General features: G+C 42.2%; 1 protein-coding gene across 1 annotated transcript in view; it reads right to left on the bottom strand.

The window, feature by feature from the left end:
* MAP3K4 (mitogen-activated protein kinase kinase kinase 4) overlaps positions 1-12466 on the bottom strand; it is a gene marked incomplete in the record, with an annotated part of 2414579 nt that overhangs the window by 157492 nt on the left and 2244621 nt on the right. The window contains 1 exon segment of the mRNA XM_044068025.1: positions 7271-7341. Coding sequence (XP_043923960.1) covers positions 7271-7341 — 71 coding nt within the window.

Raw genomic sequence — 12466 nt, 5'->3', positions numbered from 1 at the left:
AACTGATGATGGCTGGCTCCCAGCCGGAAGTGAAGGAATCTTCTGAAGCGTCTGTCCATTTTGATGTGGTAGTAAGCATCCTGAAGATCTATAGAGCACATCCAATTGTCCTGACCCAGGAAGGATAAAAATGGACTGTAGCGTGACCATCCGAAACTTCGTTCTTTGCACAGACTTGTTCAGTCTGCTGAGATCCAGAATGGGTCTCCAGTCCCCTGTCTTTTTTGGTACCAAAAAGAACCTTGAGTAAATTCCGGATCCTAGTTGGTCTGCTGGGACTCGCTGGCTGGCCCTTTTTCTTAGCAGATTTGAGACTTCTTGAACTGCTTGGTCCCTTAGATTGGGTGGAACATCTGGAAGGGACTTGTTTGACCTTAAGGGGGTGCGAACAAAGGGGATTCTGTAGCCTCCGGATATGACGGACTGTACCCATGTATCTTGTGTTATATCTTACCAGGCTCTTGGGTACAGCGATAATCTTCAGACTGCCTCCAGAGGTGGGCAGCCGGGCAACCCTTCAGGGATGCTGGAAGGGCTTCTCAGACAAGGATTCTCTGCTGCCCTGATTTTGCGGCCCCTCTCTGCCCCTAGGGCGGCATCTATTATTGTTCCCTCCTCTGCCCCTGGATGGGAACTCACCACGTGTGTCCAACAAGGCTCCCTGGGATTTCCGGACCCACATCTTTCCACTCTTCTGACCCTTGGGATATGGTCTGGAAGGAGTGGAAAAATGGACTCCTATGGCAGAGAGAGTCTTGCCTTCCTGCTCACACCTGGTATGGGTGTCCTTCACCTGTGATCCAAAGAGAGAGGAACCATCAAAGGGGGTGTTGGTGAAAGACGCTCTGAAAAGTTCCGCAAAGTTACATAGCCACATTCAAGCGTGTCTCCTTAGGGCAACGCCTGTGCCTGCGGCTCTACTCGCCCCATCAGCTGCATTCGAAATGAGCCTCATGGAGGAGTTTACCACTGAATTAAGAGTCGCCAGCTGGGAGGCTGCTTTAGCCTGGGCCCCCTCAGCTGAAGGATCTTGAAGGGTATCTCCAAGCTCTTTAAGGAGATCCTTTTGAAGACTGGTAAAGTGGCACAAATAATTCATGGACCTCATGGAAAAAGTCAATGAAGAGAACATCCGCTTCCCATATCTGTCCATCGTCCTGGACTCCTTGTTAGGAGGATGGACAGATGAAGTTTCTGCCAACTCCTTCTTTATGGCCGCCGCTACCACCATGGCATCAACGGGGACACCTTTACTCAAAAACTGCTTGTCCTGTGGTGCAGTAATGAATTTTGCAGGTCTTCTGGGGGTCGGTTCCACTGAGTCTGGAGCTGACCACGCCTTCCGAGCCACCACCATCAGTTGATCGAAAGGCGGAGACACCCAGGATGTGGAAGGTCGGGGTCCAAAAGCATCCAGAAATACCGACTCATCCTCGGAAGGGCTTAGGGCAGTCCAGTTCCCCCTCTGCCTAAGCATCTCAAGGATGTCTGAGAAGCAGACATCTTCAGAGGGGGATCTTGGGGACCCTTCCAAATCCTCTAAATCGGTATCTGATGTGATAGACTCAGGGGAGTCAACATGCTTCCTCTTTCATTTCCTCTTACGGGGTGGCTACTCAATGATCAGGGGAGTCCTCGGAAGAGGAAGATGCACCCAAAGGGGTGTTCTGGAGCATTGGATCCCCACGCTTGGGATTTGGAAGAGGGGCAGAGGCTGACACAGGCACCCTAGGGGGAGGAGCCGATGGGGTTGATCGTGGGACTGACTCAGGGGCCAGTACACTCCTCATCACCTCGAAGGCATCCCTGCCCGGACACAGAGAGGGCTCCAGTTCCGAAGAAACTAGAATCCCTCCCCACACCGAGGGGGACGGCTCTGAGGCAGATGTGGGAGCCGAGCTCACCTAAGCCGAAGCCCCGAGGGGGAGAGCGGGGTCAGACAAGGGTCCGATGCAACTCGCCCCCTCAGAGCTGACGAGGGAGTCCCGGCGCCCAGACCCCTCCATGGACAGTACCATGGAAGGGATCGGAGCAGATGAAGGAACCGAAGGAGAAGGTATCAGAGCAGACGGTTCCACGACTCGAACCGCAACGAACTCCAGCTCCGAGCTCAAAGGATGAGTCGGAGGAGGAATATCTACAGACGTGGACAGAGCCGACACCTGATGAGGGGGGCTGGACAACATTTTGGTTAGGACCTGCGATTTTAACAGCCTACTGACCACTCTTTCCAAGTCATGGTCCGAAAGCCTTGAGGACAGAGAAGAGTGGAATGAGCGATGACTACGCTCCGACTGGAGCAAAGGTGATCTCGGAGCCGAACTTATAGACTCTAGAGAAGGAGACCTGGAACTTTTTCGACTCTCAGACGGCTCCGAGGAACGTGTCGGAGCCGACTGGGAGGGAAGAACATCGGTTCCAGCCGGAGCCGAGATGGATGGCATAGTCTCACCCAATGATGGCTCAGAACTGGCAGCCGAAGGTTTAGGTGGCCTGGCAGATTTCACAGGCTGAGCCTTAGCTGGTGAATCTTGGGGCTTGAGCAAACCCCTCAGGATCAAGTTGTTTTTGCGCTCCTGCAGGACTCTTGAACTGAAAGCATGGCAAATGGAGCAAGAGTCCTGCAGGTGCACGGCGCCCAGACAATCAACACAAGAAGTGTGACCATCTGTCAGAGACATCTTCTGACAGCATGAGTCACACTTCTTGAATCCGGACGGCTTAGGATCCTTGGACATCCTAAAGGGAAAACCAAGGAACAAGGAACACACAGAAAAATTAAGGTAACTAACCACTAAAAATTACACACTACAGTTACCACAACCAGAAACTACAAGCAACGTATATATTTGCACTATTACAAACAAAAAACTATAATTATCACTAAGCAACTAACAGTGATAAGGGGAAAAAATGTTTATTTATTTATTTTTTTTAGAGATAGAGATAAAAAGGTTATCCTCTAACTTAAACGGAAAACCTTTCTGAGGGAAGGGGAGAGAAGGGGGGATGGGAAACTCTCTAACTAAAACAAGTTTCTGAGGAGAAGAAACAAGGATTTGGTATAGACTTAGCTACAATACCAGTTTAAACTAAAGGACTAACTCTACAGTAAAGTAACAGTTTTTATAATAAGAAAAAAGATAATAACAAAGTTTTATACGACCTGAGCCAGTAGAACAACCTCGCAGCAGAAGCGGCAAATGAGATATGGGTAGCTAGCACCAGGCATCATGGGATATAGGGTGCCTCAAGCCAATAAGCAGCTCTCGAGCTTTTGAAGATGGCGGAGTCGGAACCGAGGATCGGTTCCGAACCCAATCAGCAAGAATGAAGGTGAGATAGACAACTTAACATTGTTACTTATAGGTGGGGACTGGAATTTTATTTGCAGCAGTGAAGATGTGTCTGGGGGGCCCAGAAGGGAAAATATAACAAAGGAGGGTAGATTTTTAAATAATGTTATGAAAATATTTGACATAGAAGATGTAAATTCAGTAACAGGAGTTCAGAGTGAATTTACATATTTTCCCCAAGATATAAAAAAAAAACGGGATAGGCTAGACGAAGAGTTTACATTTCACAGGAATGTGCACTTAAATTGAAGGTCTTGATACTCGCCCAATGACTATTTCAGATCATGCACCAATAATAGCTAAAATAAAAGCAAAGGGTAATGAAATAAAAATGAGACACTGGTGCTTTCCCACCCATCTGTTGAAAAGAGAGGAATTTAAAGAATGGGTTGTGGAGATTATTCAGGAGCTGTTAGAGAGGACAGAAATTTCTTCTGAAATATATAGCTAAGGAGTGGGATAAAATTAAGGTGGAGTTTAAAAATAGGGTGGAAATAAAACAAAGGGAGCTATGGTTAAGTAACAAGAATTATTTAGAGGGAATGACAAATGTTAAAGTATTGCAGAATGGGGGGAATCACGTAGAACGAGAGGCTCAACCCTGGAATGCTAGACAGAAAATAAGGGATTGCCACAATAATATGCACGAACGTGAAAAGACTGCTGTTAAACAACTGTTTTTGATAATAACACTAGAGCACAAAAACTTTTAGCAAAAAACTTAGGCAACAGAAACTAGAAAGGGCTGTCACCAAGCCTAGGGAGCCTATAAGAAGGAAGGTTACAAGAAAGTATGTAAAGGTATTAGACATCTTTTGTTAATGCTATGAGAGTCTCTATAAAGCAGATAAATATGAAAGTCAAGAAAAGATACAAATGAAAATGTTTATAGAAGATTAAATATGCCAAGGTTAGAGGTAGATGAGGCTCAATTACTAATGGTTAGGATGGGAGCAGAAGAGATAAAAATTGTGATGTATAACCGATCTACAGGAAAGTTCCCAGTAATAGATGGTATTCCTGTGGAAGTTTGAAAGATAGGAGGAAAAAAACTGATAAAGGTCTGGAAGGTTTTGTTTAACAGTATCTTAAGAGAAAGAGAAGTACCACCATCCTGGAAGAAAGCAGTGGTAGCTGTAATACCTAAAGAGTGTAAAGATCTGTCAGATCCAGCTTCATACAGGCCCATTTCAATACTAAACTATGATTATCAAGTGTTCATGTCTATAACAGCTAAAAGAATGGCAAATGTAATGCCAAAACTGACAGACATAGATCAATGTGGTTTTGTGGAGGGGAGGCACACATTTGACAACATTAACAGAACTCTGATGATCCAGAGGAAAGCAGAATGTAAGAAAATACCATTGTTGTTGGTGGGTCTTGATGCAGAGAAAGTATTTGACATAGTAAGATGGGGCTTTATGAGCAAGGCAATGGAAGCATATGCATTTCCCGAAAAAAATTATAAGGTTGAGTAGAAGGATATATGACAGATCGGAGGAGAAAATTAAAGTGGGTGAGGTCCTCTTTGATAACCAGGCAGTAGTATCCTCTTTATCCTTTATTATTTGCATTACATTTAGAACCACTAGCAAAGAAAATAAGGGACTCAGAAATTTAAGGACATAACTGGTATGGTTGTTAAGAAAAGCTGGCTTTATTTGCATATGATATTTTATACCTGACAAAATCAGAGAAAGAAATTACAGTGCTGTGAAACATTTTGAGACAGTTTCAGATCTTTTCGGGATACAAAATTAATGAAGCTAAAACAAAGGCAACAGCGGTAAATTATGCACCCACACAAGAACTGGTTCATGAATATCCATATTTATGGGGACAGGATAAAATGAAGTATTTAGGAGCATGGAGTAAAAAATTATTCAAGTGTGGCAGCTAAGGATATGTGAGAAAACACTAAAAAACAACAACAAAAAAATTGAGAAAATGGAAGCTTTGTTATATGGATATGGATAACAAGATACAAGCAGTTAAAATGTTTTTAGTCCCTTCAGTCTTGCACACAGGTCATGCATATTGTTATCAACCAGAAGAGAAGTTGTGGATAGCAATTAATAAAGAGCTAAAGGACTTTATCTGGGAGGGGAAGACAGCAAGAGTCAAGTGGGATAAACTGACTCAGTAGAACAGGGCGGATTGGGATTATCCAGTTTGAAGGGGTATTTCAGAGCTACACAGTAAAGACTCCTATACATAGCACAAACAGAAAAAAGTCAAAGTGGAAAGGGATGATGATGAAATGGGGGGTGGGGGTCAAGAAACAAGGAGAGACTGGGATTTTTGATGCAGGCCTTTAAGGAGAATAACAATAATCATACAGAATATTACATCCATAAGGTAAGCAGAAAGTATTCGAAGAACTAAACCAACAAGGGAATAGAGAAAGGAGACTCTGCTGATAGATATGACTCCAATTAAGGATACAGACTTTAAGCACGAGGGGGCTATCATTTATCGAAGAAATCTGGCAAAGGAACCAAGGTACTGGGAGCAAACAACTAGAGATGGAAAGATGGCAGAATGGGAAGATGCCAGGAATTTATTTGGACTTGGGGTTAGAGATTGCCTTTTCTATCACGGACTGATATCAGAGTAAAGGGAAAGAGAAAGAAATAGGGGGTCCTAAATGAAAGACCACTGGTAGAGTTTTTAGTAGACTCTAGAACAGAAGCTGCCATAAAAAAAAAGGAATAATTAGTAGAGCATATAAAATACTGCATGATAACTATATCTATAAGACAACAATTAGAGGAGGTTAGAAAGGATTGGGAAGAGACACTGTAAAAAGCAATTCCCAAAGAAACAATGGGAGGATATAAGTATGTCTCCCAAATATGCAACAAAATCTAGAAGATTTAGGATTTTTGCCTGGAAATGTTTACATAGATATTTTTATACCCAAAGTAGACTCCAGACAATTTTTCCTCAGGTAGATAGCAAATGTTGGTGGTGTGAAGGGAAGAGAGAGAGGTAAGTGGGAACATATTTTCTGGGTGTCTGGTGAGTTGATGGACTTTAGAGATTCCTTGCAGGATGCACTGTTGGAGATGCTGGGTGGGCAGACTGGTCTGATGAGGGAGATAATTTTTCTGAGCTATAATACAGAATTGGAATTGCCTAGACATGTTAAGGCCTTGTTGTGTCTAATTATAGTGGCTACCAAAAAAGCAATTACTAGACAATGGAAATAAAAATCTAAACCAACTATACTGCAAGTAGTGAATATAGTAACATGGATAAAACAGGAATTGTGATCTTTATTAAAGCGTAGGAACAAACTACATAGGAAAAAATGGGAATTGTGGGACAAAACAGACAGGAGGAATGAGGTTTAAAAGGCGGTAGGACTTAAATAAGCTATGTAATGCCTGAGTGAGAAAGACTGAGTAGATAAGTGATGTATAATGTTTGCAACTGGGAGTGTGTCAGCAGGATTGTGTTGGTGTGGTTTGTTTTCATTTATGTAAATGTATGATTGCCTATGTAGTAAGTAATGGTTTACTAAAGATGTTTCTTGTTTAAACAAATAAGGCAGGACTTGAATAATTTATGCAATGTTGCTTAGATTATATGATATATCGCAATATATGTGAAGTATAATGTTTATGTTAATATACTTTGATTACTTTTATATGAATGCAAATTTGCCTGTGTCTCAAGTGATAATTCAATAAAGGTGTTTGGGGAAAAAAAAAAAGACTGCTGTTTGGCTGCAGCAGTTTTTCATGCGTTATAAGATGACGACCCTGGCTGTCAAGTGGTTCCAATATGTACCACCACCTCTATGCAGAAGACTAGAAATTTCTACTCACAATTAGGTACTCTATTGTTAAGATGGTTTAAATTGTATACTATAAGGAAATTACAAGAACTCTTGAAATAATACTTACTTCTTTCATTGCCATCAGCTCACCGGTGTCAACATTTATACATGTGTACACTTTGCCATACTGACCCTCACCTAAAACAAATTGAGGAAAAAACAGAATTAGAGAGTGCTTGGTGGAGAAGCAGTGGTGTGTTGCAGAATAAACAGCAAAGTTGCACTGCAATTGTTTCAATACTACCCAAAAGTTTATTTCTGCATAACTACATGACAGTATAACCAAAGTCATGTAAAACAAATAAAGGCCTATAACTTGTAAAAGACTGAACTTTCAACTATTCAATTTTTTTTTTTTTAACAAAGCCAACATTTTTGACTCCATCTACTAAACTGCTTCACCTAAAAAATAATGAGCAAGTCAAACGAAAGGCTCTGAGAATGTGCTTGTTATATCTAACACTGTGGACACTCCTGGTAGGATTCTTGGTTGGCTTGAATCCCAGGCACTTGTAATTATAGTGGAGAAAAAGCTTGAGGATCACAGAAGTACAGACCTCATATATGGGAATCCCAAAGATAATATAAACTTCCCATTTCATGGCTGAAACAATGTTTGGCGAAGGTGTAAAATAAACGTTACGTGACCACAATACACATGTCTACATACAGACATAACTGAAGCAAGAACTGGAAAGCAGCCAATCCTTTAGTGCAGTCAGCTTTGACCATATCACTTGACAGTGAGGTCAATGTAGAATCAGGCCTCCAACGGCAAAAATAATTTAACTGACAATCCACCCACAAACAATCTGTCTAGCAGTCAAAAATCCTTCCCTCTTTCATAAACAAAATATGAACTGTCCAGTTTTAAACCCACATACCAATTCTGAGACTACCTGATGATGCACTCTGCAGTGTATATATGGACCTGGATTCTACCATCTTAAAAAACAGAAAACTCTGAAATTAAAGACTGGTTCAGGAATAATTTCAAAACCATCCTGCCCTCAGACAATCTTAAACTAAAAACATTTTCAAGAATTATCTTGATACTTGTCTGCTCCTGCTTTCTCTCTCGTAGTTAATCAGTTGTTCGCTGTACTACTTCCTTCTCTCAAACTGCAAAGTTTGTCCTCTCATCAGCAACTCTAGAATGTTTCTCTCTTCTTAAGTGTTGATATAAATCCTTACACTTTTTTGTAAAATTGATCATGCAGATTAATAATGCAATCCTCCCTCATCCACTTTTCATCAATCCTCCAGATTTTTAACATATTTTAGTATGGATCTCTGTCAGCATTTAGATCTTGGTCTCTTCTTCTTCTTGTATGTCTCTTCCCACTTTTCTACAACTGTGTACCCAAACTACTTCCTCCACTGCAACTCCCTTTTTTATTACTTTACCTTCTTTGAAAACTGCTACCTGTCATATTCAAAGATGCTTAGTCTATGTTGAATCTGTAATCACTATATTTTAAATATTTTTAAACATTTTTATTAAATTATCACTTAAGACATTGGCATACACATATTAACAGAATTGAAAACCAACCACATTAAAACATACTACATAACATAGATGCTTTCTTTCTTTATAAAACTGTCGTTCAGTCCAACATTACATAAATGTTTAAATTCTTGCCTTCCCTTAAACCTCAATCCTCCTCCTGAACATTACACAACATGTACTGTTCCCACAATTATGTCCATGCAATTTGTCCCTTCCTCTTTGTAAAGTTTCCACCTTCTAGGTCTTTTACCTCTTTTGCAATATTCAACTTTTCAAACACAGTTGGTTTGGGTTTTGATTTCCATATTCTAGTAACTGTTCTGGCAGCCAATATGATTAAACTTAAGGCCTTACTATGTCTAGGCAATTCAGATCCATTGTCCTAACTAAAAAAAAAAAAATAATCATGTTCTTAGGTACAACCATTTGCTCCCCCAATAATTGAGCATACTGTGTAAGGAATTTTTAAAATCTGCCCACTCATTACACACCAAAAAACATCTTCTCAGTTACCTTTTTGTTCCCCATCATACCACCAATATTTGCTGTCAATCTGAGGAAATATTTTTTAAATGTACCAGGGTTATAAAAATACCTATGCAAACACTTAAGCAAAAATCCTAAATCTTGTGGACTTTGTTGCATGCTACATTTCAAATACTGTTTGTACCCACAAAAGTTTGCCATAATCTATTTGTATGTTTTTTTTCCTCCTAACAAATATGTTTTTGGAGCTATTCTTCCCATTCCTCTGCTGAAAATGGATCTTGCATAAATTACCCTAACGAACATTCTAACTTTATGAAAGGTTAGAGATGTTTCCCTACACAAAAAGGCCTGAAAATCTCATATCCTACATGCATAGGATGTAGCCACAAGGAAAATACAGATGAGTATGAAATTCACCACAACAGTAGATATTGAGGAGGGGGAGTCACTGCTGCAGCTAATTGACTCTTCCCCTCATACAGAGTCATTTGACTGACACTCCGCTAAAAAGAGGAGCAACTCTTGGCATTTTTCAGTTATTTACTGGCAAAAAAACAGCCATTAGCATGCTTCGCTGGGGACAGTCACTGCCTCACTCCTCAGTCTTTAAAGCCCATACAGATCTATACCTAGTAAGATATATTTGCAACAAGGGTGTCCAATACGGCAGACTGGCACAGTAGTGACCTGTCACCCCCTTTTGACTTTTTTTTTTTTTGTTTTTACATCAGGTGAAGTGCCACTTACTCCCTACTTCCAAGCCCTAAGGCAGAAAGAATACCTGAAGAGCAAAGGGGGGGGGGGGGGCAGAAGGGAGAGAATGTGCTTTTTATCTACTGATGAATTTATCACATAACTTATACTGTCCATCAAAGAGTATGACCGATAATCCTTGAGATGTACAGTTGTGTACACTTACCATAAATGTAAATGTTACGAGTGTAATCACTGTTGCAGTCATTACATTTGGGTTATCTGCCTGCAGGTAGCCCTCAGCCAGCCTGAATATCAAAGTCTTGGATCCCTATGTCGGATGCTGTCTCTTCTTCCATGACGTCAGGTCGTCAGGGGTATATAAAACATGCAGCAGATGCCATTACATCAGTTTTTCTTGCCCCAGATGTCAGGTGCCCCGAAAATGGAAAGCAATTATATGTTAGGTTACACCTCAGAAACCAGAAATGCACTAAATAAGAATATAAGTAGAGCCAAGAGAAGTCAGGGGGCTGGAGGGAGGGTAACCAGGACTGCAACAGTAAATACACTCAAACATCTACATTTATGGTAAGTGTACACAACTGCACTATGTTCTTTGTGTTTCACTATTGCAGTCATTACAGTTGGGTTGATCCCCAAAGCTAAGGAAGGGAGGAGGAAGTTAGAGCATTAGGACCAGTTATTAAGTGCTGCAAGACTTCAGTGGCAAAACCAGCTCTGGATTTAGAAAAAATATGCATGTGGTAATGCTTGGTGAAGGTATGTACAGAGCTCCAGGTAGCAGCTTCTAAGATGTCCCTGGTAGTGACACCTCTGAGAAAGGCTGTAGAGGTAGATGCAGCCCTGGTGGAATGTGATCTTATCCCCTGTGGGGTAGGTTTTCCATGGTGCTTATAGCAGAAATTAATGCAATGGGCTATCCACTTAGAAATGGTTTGCTTTGAAATGGCCTTCCCCTCTGCCCCTGCAGCAAAGCAAACTAGCAGCTGTTCAGATTTTCTGAGAGGCTTAGTTCTGCCCAAATAAAAATCTAAGTTGTCTGTGCACGTCCAAATTGTGCAGTATTCATTCCCCTTTGTTTTGTGGATTTGGGAAAAAGGTAGGCAAATGAATGGACTGATTGAGGGCCACACTAGACACTACCTTGGGCATAAAGGAAGTATTGGTCCTGAGGGACACCCTGTCTGCATGGAATATGATGAAGGGCTCCACTGCCATGAGGGCCTGTAATTCAGACACTCTTCTTGCTGAAGTTATGGCTAGAAGGAATGCTGTTTTCCAAGAAAGGAATTTCAACTCTGCAGTTGCAGCTGGCTCAAAAGGAGGTAAAGTGAGCTTTTCCAATACAAAGTTGAGGTCCCAGGCAGGAGTAGAGCTCTCCTGGGTGGTCTTAAATTGTTGGCCCCTCCAAGGAATTGCTTAAGCAGGGGGGTGAGAGAAGAGGGGTGGGCTCAGTATTATAGTGTGCTGAAATGGCAGAGGCATGAATTTTAATTGATGAGAAGGAAAGGCCCTTGTGGAGTATCTCTTAAGTACTGAAGAATATACGGTAAGCTGAGCACCGTTGTGCCTATCCGCCGATTATGGCTCCAGGAACAGTATCTTTTCCACTTTTCAGCATAGGATTTTCTAGTACTAGGCCTCCTTGCCTCCAGAATGACATCTAGCACCTGCTTACTGAGGGATGCTATTGGAGAGCTCAAGTAATTAGCCAGGCTGCAAGGTTCAGGGTTTGGAGCGGAGAGTGCAGAACCTGGCCCTCCTGCTGGGACAGCAGGGACGGGGTCTGAGGCAGGTGCCATGGTTCCAGCAGTGACATACTGCGCAGGAGTGGGTACCAATGCTGGCATGGCCAGTCTGGTGCAATCAGTATTGTCCTTGGTTTGTCCTATCTGATCTTTAGCAAAACTTTCAAGAGGAGAGGCAGAGGGGGAAAAGCATAAACTGAGAGGTTTTCCCAGGTGAAGGACAGGGCATCCACTTTCCAAGCATGGCTGTGGTGAGTCCTTGTGCAGAATTTGTCCAACTGGTAGTTCTGAGGGGAGGCAAACAGGTCTATCTCTGGATTCCCCCATTTGTTTCCTAAAAGGTTGAATATCCTTGGTTCCAGTTTCCACTCGTGTGGGTCCATGAGATTTCTTCATAGGTCGTCTGCCAGTGAATTTAGCTTGCCTGGCAGGAATTGAACTTGCAGGTGCACTTGGTAGCTTAAGGCTGTGTTCCACAGAGCAATGGCTAGTCTGCAGAGAGGGTCAAATGGGTTCCTCCCCTGCTTGTTTATGTACCACATAACCGTGGTGCTGTCTTTACCAATAATTGTCCTGGAAGAATGTGGTCCTTGAAGGCTGTCAGGGAATTCTGTACAGCTAACATTTCTTTTTGATTGACATGCAGGTGCATCTGACTCGGGCTCCATTTGCCCTGAAAGCACTGTCCTGCCAAGTGAGCCCCCCATGCTTAGTCTGATGCGTCTGTTGTTAGGGTTTGGGCAGCAGGGTGTAGAGTGAATGGGAGCTCCTTGTAGTGGTGGTAGGCCTCTGCTCA

This window comes from Protopterus annectens, chromosome 1.part0 (genome assembly GCF_019279795.1).
Source record: "Protopterus annectens isolate FY-2018-M chromosome 1.part0, PAN1.0, whole genome shotgun sequence".
NCBI lineage: Eukaryota > Metazoa > Chordata > Ceratodontiformes > Protopteridae > Protopterus > Protopterus annectens.
The sequence above is the reverse complement of the archived record's forward strand: the minus strand, read 5'-3'. Positions and strand labels throughout refer to the sequence as shown.